This window comes from Mus pahari, chromosome 13 (genome assembly GCF_900095145.1).
Source record: "Mus pahari chromosome 13, PAHARI_EIJ_v1.1, whole genome shotgun sequence".
NCBI classification, from domain to species: domain Eukaryota; kingdom Metazoa; phylum Chordata; class Mammalia; order Rodentia; family Muridae; genus Mus; species Mus pahari.
In genome coordinates this window covers 30,567,495-30,580,094 of record NC_034602.1, presented here as the reverse complement: position 1 = coordinate 30,580,094, position 12,600 = coordinate 30,567,495, and the positions used below count along the sequence as shown (strand labels likewise).

Sequence of the window (12,600 nt, the reverse complement as noted above, 5' to 3'; positions counted from 1 at the left end):
AATTATTATACAGCCCAGGAAGGCATGGCTCATTAAGGGACAGGCAGACCCTGGACTTCAGTAAGGTTGGGTGGGGTCCTGGGACAATGAACAATTGGTTCAATGTCACAGGAGGAGAGAATCAGGCTTCTGGAATATAGATGGGGGTAATTCCGCTCCTGAGTCACAAGGCTGACCAACTCACATGATCCAGGACCACACTCTGTATGGGAGGCAGGGACCAATGAGACATGGAGCTCAGGCTGTGCTAGATTCAGACTTAGACTTGTGATGTTTGACTTGGGGTGTTTGATGGTGGGAGGGGGGAGCCAGAGGTGGGAGGAGGGAGCAGCGCACACCCCAGCTGGCTCGTGAAAATGAATACTTACTGCCTGCGCATCCCAAGGGTACCCTAAAGAAGCTACTAGACAGCTTCTGTGGCTTCGATTTAATTTATCCTCCTCTACAACGGTCTTTTGTGGTTAGCTTATTGGGGCCTCTATGCTCAGCAGCATGCTTTGAGGGGTTTCTGAAAGCATCGACCATATCTTTGCAGGCCAGATGGGCAGAGTGTCCAGACATTCAATCTAATGAAGCTCCCACCTTCTTCCCATGCAGCCAAGGCTTAGGATCACTGGGCCAGACATCCCCTGCCTGGGGTGGGAAAGAGACCCCCCAGGGGCCGCCGCATGCTTACTCAAATCTCAAGCAGGGCTTGGGGCTTCTCTGACAGCATTTCCCACTGTTCCTCAATGGGGCAAGCATGTCCTCCGTTTCCCAGGAAAAGCCATTCGTGAGATCTAGGGACTGGGAGGAGAGAAAGGACAGCAGAGCTGAGGGGTCTCTCAGAGATCAGATCCCCATCTGATCCAAAAGGCAACAGTCTCTCTCTTGGTCCCACTTAGAAAGTCTCCCTATAGGAACCAAGCAGTCGGAGGCAGTGGTGGCCAAGTCTCCTCCCCAGATGACCGACTTATGGCCACAGGGAGAGATGGGAACATAGAGGAAGTGCAAACATGGAAGATGACAGGGCAGTTGGCCCACCTCAGATGCCAGTGTGGCTGCAAGAGAGAGAGGCCAGTGTGGACAAGGCTCTCGGAGCCCAGGGTATTAGCAGCCAAAAAGGATGCCCAGACCAGTGGGGACTCACACCAATGCCAGCAAGAAGGACCCTCTCGTTACCTCCGTCCCAAGAGTTAATGCTCAGAAAATCTGCCAGGAAAGAAGCAAAGATTAACTGCATGCTCCCTTTTCAAACATCCATAGAGATGTTCCATAAGTTAGTAACATGACTGTCCCTCCCTGCCGGGAAGTCAGCTGTTATGGCTAGCTCAGTACCTCACAGTTGGCAGGCACTGACAATGAAGATAAACAGAGAAATAGGGCAGTGCCCAGAGTGACCACTCATCACACATCCCAGAGCTGGGTGAGGATGCAGGATGAGGATGCGGGTGTCGTTCACAGGCTCTCTTTACGCACACAGCTCTCTCATGCAGCCCTCTAAAAGACCCTCAGAAGGAGGCAGGCAGACCTGCAGCTCACTCCTGCCTCTCTCCAGGCTGTCCTAAATTTTAATTAGCAATAATCATCATAAACATTTCAGAGTACTTGAGCATTTTACAAACCACTTTGCACGCATTATCTCCCTGGGAACCCATGGCGTTTGGTGCGTTGGGGAATCTGTGAGTGAGCTGCTTTCTGGATGGCAGCCAGGGCATTGCCTGTTGCAGTGGGGACTGGGCCTGGGGTTCTCTGTAGCCCCTAAATATTAGAACTCTTACACGGGCTGCTATTTTTTGATTGGTCACAGCCAAGCAGCAATACATGGAAATTTAATAATTACTGGCTCTCGATGAGAATCGGATGTTCAGGAAAGGTGTGCATCTCGCTTGAGGGTCACAGCAAAGGAGGGTGGAAGGACTCAACTGTGGCTCTTCCTGACTTCAAGAGGGCATAGGACAGTGACAATAATGATAAGACGGGACACCAACTGATGCCACCTGAGCCAAGCACAGAGCCTGGCGTTTGGCATGTTCTATTCGTTTTTTTTTTTTTTTCACCGCTAACAAGAAAAGGAGGGCATGGTGCCAGCCGAAGTGGATGGAGAGGTTTGTGGAGCCACCCTTGGGCAAGAGGCTGGAGGAAGGAGAAGTGTTACTGGGTCAGGCCCAACCTGGAGATGGGAACACAGTCTGAACAGGCATGTGAAGAAACACACTCTGGGCAGTGTGATCCTGAGCTAGGGGCCTTGGAGGCTGAGGGGAAGAAAAAGGGAGGGTCTGTTCTAAGACTCTACCTCACCACACTCCAGCCTGAGTCAGGTCTCATCCATTGGGGGCTATGGTTACTTGTAAGGCAAAGTTGTGAGCTTCTAACAAACTACAGGAGCCTGGAGACCATGGCTGGGGCCCCCAGGAGGGAGACTGCTGGGCCAACTACAGATTATGGAGCCCTGGAGTTATGTCTTGGAGATGACAGCCCACCACCACCCTGCACAGCTGCCTGCCTCAGCCCTTATGGTTAGAGAAGCAGGGACTAGAAAGAGCCTAGTATGCTCTTGTCAGTGCTGTGGAACCCAGAGGCTAGCAGTGATGGGAATCTGGGTCTCTGCTCCATGCCAGTAAGAGCCAACACCATGGGGATGGAGGAGAGAGAAGGGGACAATCCTCTATATAAAACATTTTTAACCACAGCTTTGTGGCTTGGCCTATAATCCCAGCTACTTGGTAGGAGTGGGAGGTGAGAGGGAAGCTTATGAGTTTGAGGCCAGCTTGAGTAACTAAGACCTGCCTAAATGGAAAAAAAAAAAAAAAGATAGCTGGGGATGTAGCTCAGTGGTTAGGTGCTTGAATGTACGTGTGAAGCAAGCCTGGAAAGTCAGCCAGAGAGTGCAGAGAGTATAGGGATGGGGTAGGGTGGAGTGGGTCTAGGAAGAGGTCCCCAGGGTTCCCAGCAAGAGCTTGGAGCTGGGGAGAGGAAGGAAACTCTCAGGGAACAGGGGCAGAAAGCAGAGCATCCAAGTAGAGGCTTCCAGAAGCATGGTCAGGTTGAGCAGATCACGGAGGGGTGATGGTCTCTAAGCTTCCATGTTTTTTTTTTTACAAGGTGTCCTTCGGGGTAGGGGGGATGGAGAACCTTGTAGCTTGTCTAGGAAGTGGCGACTATTCAGCTTGTGACCTGAGAATTGGGAATACAGACGCAATCCAAGGTTGTGGGGAGATGGGCAGGGTGGAGGTGGTGGCAGGGTGGGTCACAAGCGCCCGCGTTGCCTTGTTGTTTGAGAAAGGTACTCACTAAGCTCAGGCTAGCCTTGACCTTCCTATGTAGGAGGATAGTTTTGAACTTCTGTTCCTCCCAAACCCATGCCTTGAGTTTTAGGATCACAGGCATGTGCCACCATACCCAGCTTGGGCCCTGTTACTGATGTGTGACCTTATCTTGTCATCTTCAAAGTGGGTTTCTATCACAACCTGCCACCTTACAAGTGTTCAAGGCAAAGAGAGATGAGCAGAGTGATCCGTGGCTCTAGAGCCATGTCTGGCAGGGGAGACACTGGGGGGTAAGGTAAAGACCGGACCATGACTTGGCCCTGGGAAGCAGGGATCAGCTGGAGGAACGGAAGGAAGGAAGTTGATAAGGAAGTCCTAGGAATCAGGAAAGAGGGAGAGGGGCCAGGTGTAGGGGAAGGACAGACCTTAGCACGAGGACAGACCTGGGGACCCCACAGAGAAGTTGTGACTGTGCAACAAGGGGTCAGGGGACATCTGCCCCTGGGAAACCTGGCCAGAGAGAAGGCTGAGCCATGCACGAGTCAAAAGTGGTGAATGTGAGTCCCCAAGGCATGTCCCCTTTAGATGTCTTTCTGGAAGGTTTAATTTGGTTAATCTGGCAACTTAAATATTCAAAGCTGCCAAACATGAACCCACATGTCCATCCACTGAAGAATGACCACTGAGCCATAATCTACCCATGAATATTACTTAGTCGTATACTGATGGTCCCTCACATCATTAATCCCAGCCCTGGGAAGGCAGGGGCAGGAGTGATGCCATGACTTCAAGGCTATCCTGGAGTGCAAAGTGAAACTCTGTCTTAAAAAGAACAAAATAAACATGAAAGTTGAAATGAAATCATGACCGCCATTGGTCTAGGACCAGACAGCCAGCAAAGTGTCTGTGCCCTCAGGCTGGGACACCGTAGTTATGATCCAAAGAAAAGGCTGCATGAATTGAATGAACCCGGTTTCTAAGCACAAGAGACATCTGCTCTCCCCCATCTCCCTCAAACTCCCAGCACCAGGAGCAGGCCCCTGGCTTTGGGAGTTAAGTACCCTCCCTCTGTTTACATTATTTCCTCCACTCCTGCCTGCCTCATTCATTTCCAGCTCCCTCATTGCAGTTCATGTTCTATATTTCCTCATTCAGGAATTGTTCTGAGGTCCCTCCTCAGTCAGCCAGTTCAGTGCAGAGGGAAAGAGTGGCCAGCAACAGGTGTCTGTCTGTCTGTCTGTCTGTCCATCAGATATGTGGAGTGCTTTAAGCAACAAGCAGGACCAGGATTGGCAGGAGAGATGGGCCAGCCTCACTTCCACTGCTGTCTGGGCGTGAGAACCAGAGCTCTGGTATGAGGGAGTTGGAGGCAAGGTGCACAACAGTAGAGCTGATGGCCATAGTTCAAGGCCAGCCTTGGGAGCCCTACTCCCCAAAGCCAGACTCTTCCAGGCCCCCATCCATAGCTGCCCATTGCCTGCTCTATGCAGCCTTCTAGGCTTCCTGCCTCAGCCCTTGAACTACTAATTCCAATCTCTCAAGCCTTCAGTTCAGCATGGGTGGGGCCACCTCTTGGACACTGGTTCAGCTGCGCTGCCCAACTCCTCCCCAGCCCAGGAGTCCCTCTGTACAGTATTGCCACTGACTTCAGCTCTGTGCTTCTTGGCGGGACTGTGAGACCAGCCCCACTCCTCTCCCAGACCCAGTTAGAAGTCCTTCGAGGGGCCCCCAAACACACAGCCTGAAATTAACACATGGAACTCATGATATTAAGAGACATAACGTTTATAGCCATCTATAAATGGCAAGTGTTCATGAGACGCATGATGATTGAATTCAGTGGAGCTCATTAAGTCAGAAATAAAACTCGGTCACAAAAGGCCCTGGAACAGTGTTCTTGTTTCTTCCACTAAACGTGCATCACGGGAGGGTCCTAAACCAATGAAGCAAGGGCGCTCAACACTTAAGAGCAAAGGTGAAACCAGTGAACCAAGTTCTCTCTGGGCACACGTATGCATCTCTATGCGTACATACACTCATGCATATGACAGCTCCCAGCCTGACAGCTACGACAGGCAGCTGTAGCTGGGCTCTGGATCTCCAGGGAGCAACATGGGGTAGATGACCAATCACCTTTGTTGCTCACGCAGTGTTTTACGGAGGCAGGAGCAGGTCCTTGTAGGAACACAGATGGGGACTGAAAGTCGGAGGTTTCCCTGGGAATCTACAGGAAGGACTGTGGGGACAAATGTTCCTACACGCTGCATCCTTGGGCCATCAGCCTTACAGGGGTGGTTATAATCAGTGAATCAGAAGTGCAGATACTATACCCCCAGAAGCCCATCTAAGTCAACGTGGCAGATGTTTTGAAAGCTGCTTTGCCTCCCCCCCACCCCCCGCCATGCGAGAGTGAGATGCCCCTTTGAGACACTTGGGGAAACAGATTGAAACAAACACTAACTCTGCCTTCCCAGGGCTGTGTGTGAACAGAGCTGGGATCGTAAAGCTGCAGGAGGCTCTGTACTTGACATCCTACCTTTCCCCCAGTGCTGTCGTCCCAAAAGCTGTTATCCACAGCTTCTTCCTCACTGGGTCTTCACATCCAGAGACAGTCCTCAGGCCACACAGCTCCCAGTGCCCAGGGCACATGAGACAGTGCTTCATGATTGCACTGTATCATTGTTTGATTAATACAACTGTATGTCTTTCCAATTCCTGATAGTTGTTTGTTTTTTTATTACAACTCAGACCATTGTAAATTGTCCAATTAGTTACATCTGTGTCTCAATGACAGAGAAGACACAAAGGGGGTTATTACTATCAGGCAAAGCAAAGACCTTGCAATGGTGGGCAGCAGATTGGCGGCTTGAGGCTGTGGTGAAGGTATTGTCACAGTCTGACCCAAGCTAGAAAGCACCTGGTGTAAGGGAAGTGCCTGATGGGGAGAAGTCAACAAGACAAGCATCCAGCAGGACTTCTGACAGAGGAACATGGAGAGTAGAAGTGAAGAAGAGGTGGGGCTCTCACGAAGCCGTAGGCATACAAATGTCTTCTGAACCATGAAGGACTACAGTCCACCCTCCACCAGAAACCACCCTGATGGTTAAATACTTGGTTTCTATAAACAAGAACACTTTCCCATTAACTCTATTTGTAAATCTTGGCAAAATGGGATTTTCAACATGTAGATATTTTATAAATATAAAAATTGAGGCTTTCCAAATAAGTCTTACTTCGGAATCGTGCTGTATCAGAGAACAAACTTTGAGCTACTCTCTTGGGGTTTCTATTGCTGTGAAGAGACACTGTGACCATAGCAACTCTTTTAATTTTGTTTTTCATAGCGACTCTTATAAAGGAAAACATTTCATTGGGGCTGGCTTACAGTTCAAAGGTTTAGTCCATTATCATCATGGCAGGAAACACTCAGGTAGACACTGTGCTGGAAAAGGAGCTGAGAGTTCTACATCTGGATCGGCAGGCAGTAGGAAGAGAGTGACATTGGGCCTGGCTTGAGCTTCTGAAACCTCAAAGCCCCAAGTCACCCCAAGTGACATACTTCCTCTAGAAAGATCAGACCTACTCTAACAAGGCCACATGTTCTAATCTTTTCAAGTCATGCTATCTATCCTCTATGAGCCTATGGGGGCCATTTTCGTTCAAACTACCACAGCTACTTACATCACAGTTTATCCAAGGCCATTCATTAAGACTTCCAACATACGAGCCAGGCTGTGGTGGCGCACACCTTTAATCCCAGCACTTAGGAGTAAGAGTCAGGTTGATTTCTGAGTTCAAGGACAGCCTAGTCTACAGAGTGAGTTCCAGGACAGCCATGTCTATACAGGGAAACCCTGTCTTGAAAAAAATAAAAAGACTTCCAACATGCAAAAACCTGGGAACTCCAGAATCATCACCTTGTTCAACAAAGGAAGACTTTCACCACACAAAGGCAATAGATGCTGCTGAATCCTCTGACTTATTGACCAGCACTCATTTTTTTTTCCAAGTTAGGATGTGTACCATCACAAAGTTAGAAGTTAGGTAAACACTTCTTTATCTCAAACTCAACGATCCATTTAGGCATAAGCACACTGTTCTGCGAGGCAAGTGTACTAACACTCCATTGCTTGACTCTGCAGCCCAATGTGGCACGTGTACTTTGAGAAACAAGAACTCAGACTCCTCAGCTGTCTCCTAGCCTGGCGATGACAGAAGCTTGAACTGGAAGCAAAAGAGATGAAAAGTGGGATTTATTTCAGGCTCCCTGTTAGAGCAGCAGGGAAAGTGAGCTGTTCAGCTCATGAAATGAACACCAAAGCTATGTGCAGCAGGGACTCCCGTGGGACCAGCCCAAAGAATGCCTGTAGAGTTCTCCATCTGCCTGGGCTCCTGAAGAGACAGGAAACAATGGGACTCATGGGCCTGCCATGCAATGACCCTCCTGTATTATCCTCTCATGAAGAATGAGAGGAGGAAGTCCTGAAGATGTCCCTTCTCAAAGGGCAGTTATGACAATGCTCCGTTCCACAGGAGCCACCCCCACAGTGAGCTCACCCAGGCCTGGAAGACTGGAAAGTTATGATGGCTTTTACATGATTGTTTTATAGTCTCCTAAGTGTTTATAGCCTCTAAATGTCTTGCTTGTGTCCACAAGACTCAGGGGACACTTTAGATGCAGTGGAAACTGGAGGTGGATTCAGGAAAGAATGGGTTCTGGAAGAATGATGCTCTATGTGCTTTGGTGCAGAACTGAGAATTGGGGCCCACCCACCTCTCTTGGACACAGATTCCCCCCTCTCCCTAGGGTGTAAGAGTGTACAGGGCTGGTCTCCATAAACCCAGGGCTTTGACTAACAGAGTCAGTCCTGATTATCTTCATGACTGGGTGATACTTCAACTTCCCTGCAGAAATTGGCCTCATCTTTGCTCCAGGCTCACCCTTGGATCATTTCTGCCACTAGTACCAACTCAGTTCATCCCTTAATCCATCTTAGCCCATTTGTCCAGTTGCTCCCTTCCGTAAAGCTTTTAGAAAAGCCAACCCAAGCTTTGAAAATCTCAAAAGCACCAGGCATTTTTAAGAATTTTTAAACAACATGCATCTAAGTAGACCCTCCCCCAGGGTCATCATGTGGGCAGTAGCTTTGATCTGTGCAGGGCAGACACTCCTGAACTGTAGCCCATCTGGAAGAGTCTATACAGAACTATCCCTGGGCTTGCTCTACATCCTGGCGCTCCCCATAAGGTCATGCAAGCATGTTCACAGTTTGCTGTGTGGCTGTGTGCTAGTGTGTTAAACTCGGTGGATCCCTTGCTTAAATTCACGTCTGTGATCTTGCTGCCTAAATGGGATGAGAGGAAAGGCTTGCAGCAAAGCCTCTTACATTAGAGACCAAGCTGCTCTGACTGCCTAACAGAGCTCATGGTGAGAGCAGGAGTCTGGCTCTAATCCAGTGAGACAGATGAGGGGCAGCTTGATGTGTGGCTGGTCAGGGCTGGTTCAAGCCCCACTGAAAAGAAACCCCAGGGAACAGAGCCAGAGCTAGGGTGGTCCCTGAGTGGGTCTCACTCTGGGTGGGTCACATCCAACTGGGAGTCCGGGTCACTTGTCTGGCATTTGCCTGAGTTCTGCACAACTTGTGTCCTGGACAAAGAGAAGAATTGGGTAACAACCCCTACCACTGGTGATCAGAGCAGAAGGTACTATGCAAGTTGCCCTTAGAAAGTGCAGATGAGGTAGGGGGTATGGTGTTGGCTCGTGTGTGAAGATCACACACACACACACACACACACACACACACACACACACACACACACTTGTTCAGAGCTCTGGTTGATATAGAAATCTCATTTTACTCTCTCAGACAGGAAGACCCATCTAGCTATCACAGATGGTACTGTCCCATGGTGGCTGGACTCTGGATTTTTAAACCAATATTCAGCCAAAGCAAATATTGAATTGATTGCTGGTCTTTTTCAGGAGAGTGAGAGGCGCTACGGTCCTCCTTCCCTGCCCAGTAGCAGAAACAAACTTAGCTCTCAGTTGTGTGCACAGCACAAGGGCATCCAGGCACCCTGTACTACGGCACACGCTGCCAAGCTAGGTGTTCTGTAGTTAAGTAGAGTCTCAGCCTTTCTCACATATAGTATTTTCAAGTAACATTAAGTTCACTGCATGGAAGACTGCTATGGGAAGTGCCTTATTCTCAACTCGCAGAATAGGAAAGGATGCTTAAAGACAAAGATTCCCACCCTCACCCAGGAATGCAGCCCTGATTAGACCAAGCAGAAGAAACTGCAAGCCTGCCTTATGGATTTCAGACCTGACTCCATCCCCCACACTCAGGAGTGGGTGTCACCTCCTCACCTTTATCACAGCCACCTCAACAGCGCTTGCGATATCTGTCTGTGAGCAAAGGTCAAAGTGGCTCTTTCATGGATCACATCAAGAATTTAGTGCCAGGGTCTTCCCAGTCCATCCCCTGCCACTCCCATCATCACCCCGCACCCCACCCCTGTGTCCTGACCTCATGAGACCACCATCTCAAGGCTGGATGGATGAAATACCTTCTTTGGGACAGACAGAAAAGAATCCTAAATACTAGGATCTTTGGGATGCATCTGCAGTGGGGAGAGGCTGGGGGAGGGCAGGGGTCAGGAAAGAGGAGAGAAAGACGAGAATGGAGAGAGAGGCAGGCAGGCGGCCATGGGAATGGCAACCTGAGCTAAGAAACCTAAACAAGGGAAGGTTTTTTTACAGCTCACAGCTTTGGAGCTTTCACTCCAAGGTCAGTTGGCTCTATACTCTGTCAAAGTGAGGTAGGATCTAGTGGCAGTGGGGGTTTGTCCACAGAGGCAGGTAGACAAGAAGGAGATATGGGAAAGGCCAGGCACAATATATAACCACACGGATCCATTTCCCTCCCAACACCAGGTAGAACAAGGCTGGAAAGATGGCTGAATCAGTAAAGCGCTTGCCATGCAAACACAAGAAGCTGAGTTTAGTCCTGCAGAACTCATCTCCAAAAGCAGGGCGCAGTCGTAGACTCCTGGAGTCCCAGGGCTGGGGAGGTGGAGACACGATGAGCCCTGAGCTTGCTGGCCAAGGACTCAAGCTAAATCGGTGGGCTCCAGGCTCACCGGGAGATTCTGTGTCCAAAATTAAGGTGGAAAGTGTCTGAGGAAGCCGCCCAGCTTCCACCTCTGGTCTTCACACACGTGTGCAGACACGTGCGCCTGCACAGACTTGTGTAGACACAAAAGAAGACAGAATGGCTTTATGATCAAGATACTAGATCCCCAATCAGGCTAAGGGTTCATTCTCCCAGGTCCTGGGTTTCTGCAGTAAGACAGTCAGTCTGATTCACCCCCGGGTCTCAGATAACTGTTTTAGTTTTTTTTTTTTCAACTTAATTTGAATCCATCCCGTTTCAATTCTGCTTAATATTACACAAGACCAATTCTTCTTATTCGCTGCAAAAACCTGTCAAAGCCCTTTCATAACATGCTGTCAGCTTTCTTCTCTCTCATCGCCGAAGACAAATGATGCTTTTCTTCCGCCTTTGCTTCACCCCATCTTCCAAGTTTGCTACGGAGACAGATGGCCCTCCATCTCCTTCCCAATGCCTCCGCTCATCTGCCTCGTTGATTTATGGGAGAAACCAAGCAAATCAGGTGCCACCCGGACTACCAGCCTAGCTACATAGCAATGTCTCGAATGTCCCCTGTGTACCATACCTCCTTTCCACACTGGATCTAGAATGGATCCCCTACACCACATGAGATTGGCTTGCCACTCAAAGCTTCCCCTCAGCTGCCTAGCAACCCTGGGATTAAAACTGCTGCTGTCCACTGAGCCTCTGTGTCTGACTGGCCCTGAAGGTCCATCCGTTTCATCTCAGAATGGAGGCCATGAAGATCTGTGCTCTGCCATTTAGTGGGACTTATCATTCATCTTCCCCCTGCCTCCCTGCACAGCAGTGTTTTCTACAGAACGTCTATACCTAGAGGAGTGGCCAGACAGGTGTAGGAATCCCCTCCAGCCTGCCACAGATTGTCTCTGGCAGTGTTCCTGGCCTGGATTAGTGCACTTGTTTGCGCTCCAACTGGTAAAAAAAAAATATACCTTAGATATTCAACTTAAAAAGAGGAAAGTCTTTAGAGGTCACATCCCATGGTGACTTGCTCCTATTGCTTTGTGACATTTGGCAGCAGGCTCCCTGAGGTCTGCTAGGGCTAGGTCATTCTAGTTTCCCTGATAGTGAAGACTACCCCCTCCACCTTCCCCCTGGAAACCTACACAATGCTCTTCAGGTATCATGAGACCCCAATGCCCCCAGCTGGTGCACACATAAATGAAAGTCAACACACTTTCTCAATCCTGCCGTTCGGCATGAATCTACTCACCCACACAATAAAGATTGCAGGAAAATCCTCACTATAGTACTGTTCACTGTGACAGGTGTCCCCATGATCCTGTCCTCTTACTAAAAGCACCTGGGCACCCGTCCCTTGGCCCCAGAGTGCTACAGAACTCTTCTTGTCACCAGTGTTTTCATGGTTCTGACAATTTAGCTGGCTATCCCTAGTGACAAAGCAAAGCTGTCACCTCCCTAAACTGCTAGCATTGCCAGATAGATGTTTGCAGAAGTCCATGCCACTGCCCATTAACAGGGTCCCCAAAATGTAAGTCCTGCTAGTCAGGGGCTGCCTGTAGAGCTACACACAAAGATCTCTCCCACCTCTCTGTGAACAGCTATTTAGAGTGGAGCTTGCCCTGCAAGAGGTAGCCTGGTTCCTCAGGTCTGAAGCAGCTTGTCACCTGCTTGTCACACCAGGGAAAGAAGTAGTGTCACTGTGGGAGTTCCAAGCTCGACCTCAGAGGACCTTAAGTCCCTGCTCTCCCTATACCCTCGACTCCTCTGCATACAGAAGCCTGAGGGAACCTCCGCGAGGCTGAAGGCCACTCTCGTAGGAGAGAGGAGTATCCCTTGTTAGACAGACGGCAACAACAGCTAGCACCAGCCATCATCAGCCACCAGCCACAAGGTCATGTCTGACTCCACAGTCCAAGTGAAGCCACTGATGAATGTGGGGGAGACCAGGAAAAAACTGCCCCATAGAGCAAAACTTTGTAAATGTATAAATGAGTAGTAGGGGGCTTTGAGGAAGCAAGCTTTGGGTAGCAACAGCCCAACAGTATTTAAATAACACACCCTCCCTTTTTTCCAAATCATTCAGTCTTGTGGCAGTGGTGGTGGTGGTAGTGGTGGTGGTGGTGGTGGTGGTGGTGGTGGTGGTGGTGGTGGTGATGGTGATGGTGGTGATGGTGATGATGGTGATGGTGGTG

At 49.5% G+C, this 12,600-nt stretch overlaps 1 protein-coding gene across 1 annotated transcript in view; it reads right to left on the bottom strand.

The window, feature by feature from the left end:
- Positions 1-672: 672 nt before the first annotated feature.
- Positions 673-12,600, bottom strand: part of C13H4orf50 (chromosome 13 C4orf50 homolog) — a 66,846-nt gene continuing 54,918 nt past the window's right edge. The window contains exon 13 of the mRNA XM_029545015.1: positions 673-786. Within this exon, the coding sequence (XP_029400875.1) occupies positions 673-786 (114 nt within the window). The remainder of the gene's footprint in view (positions 787-12,600) is intronic.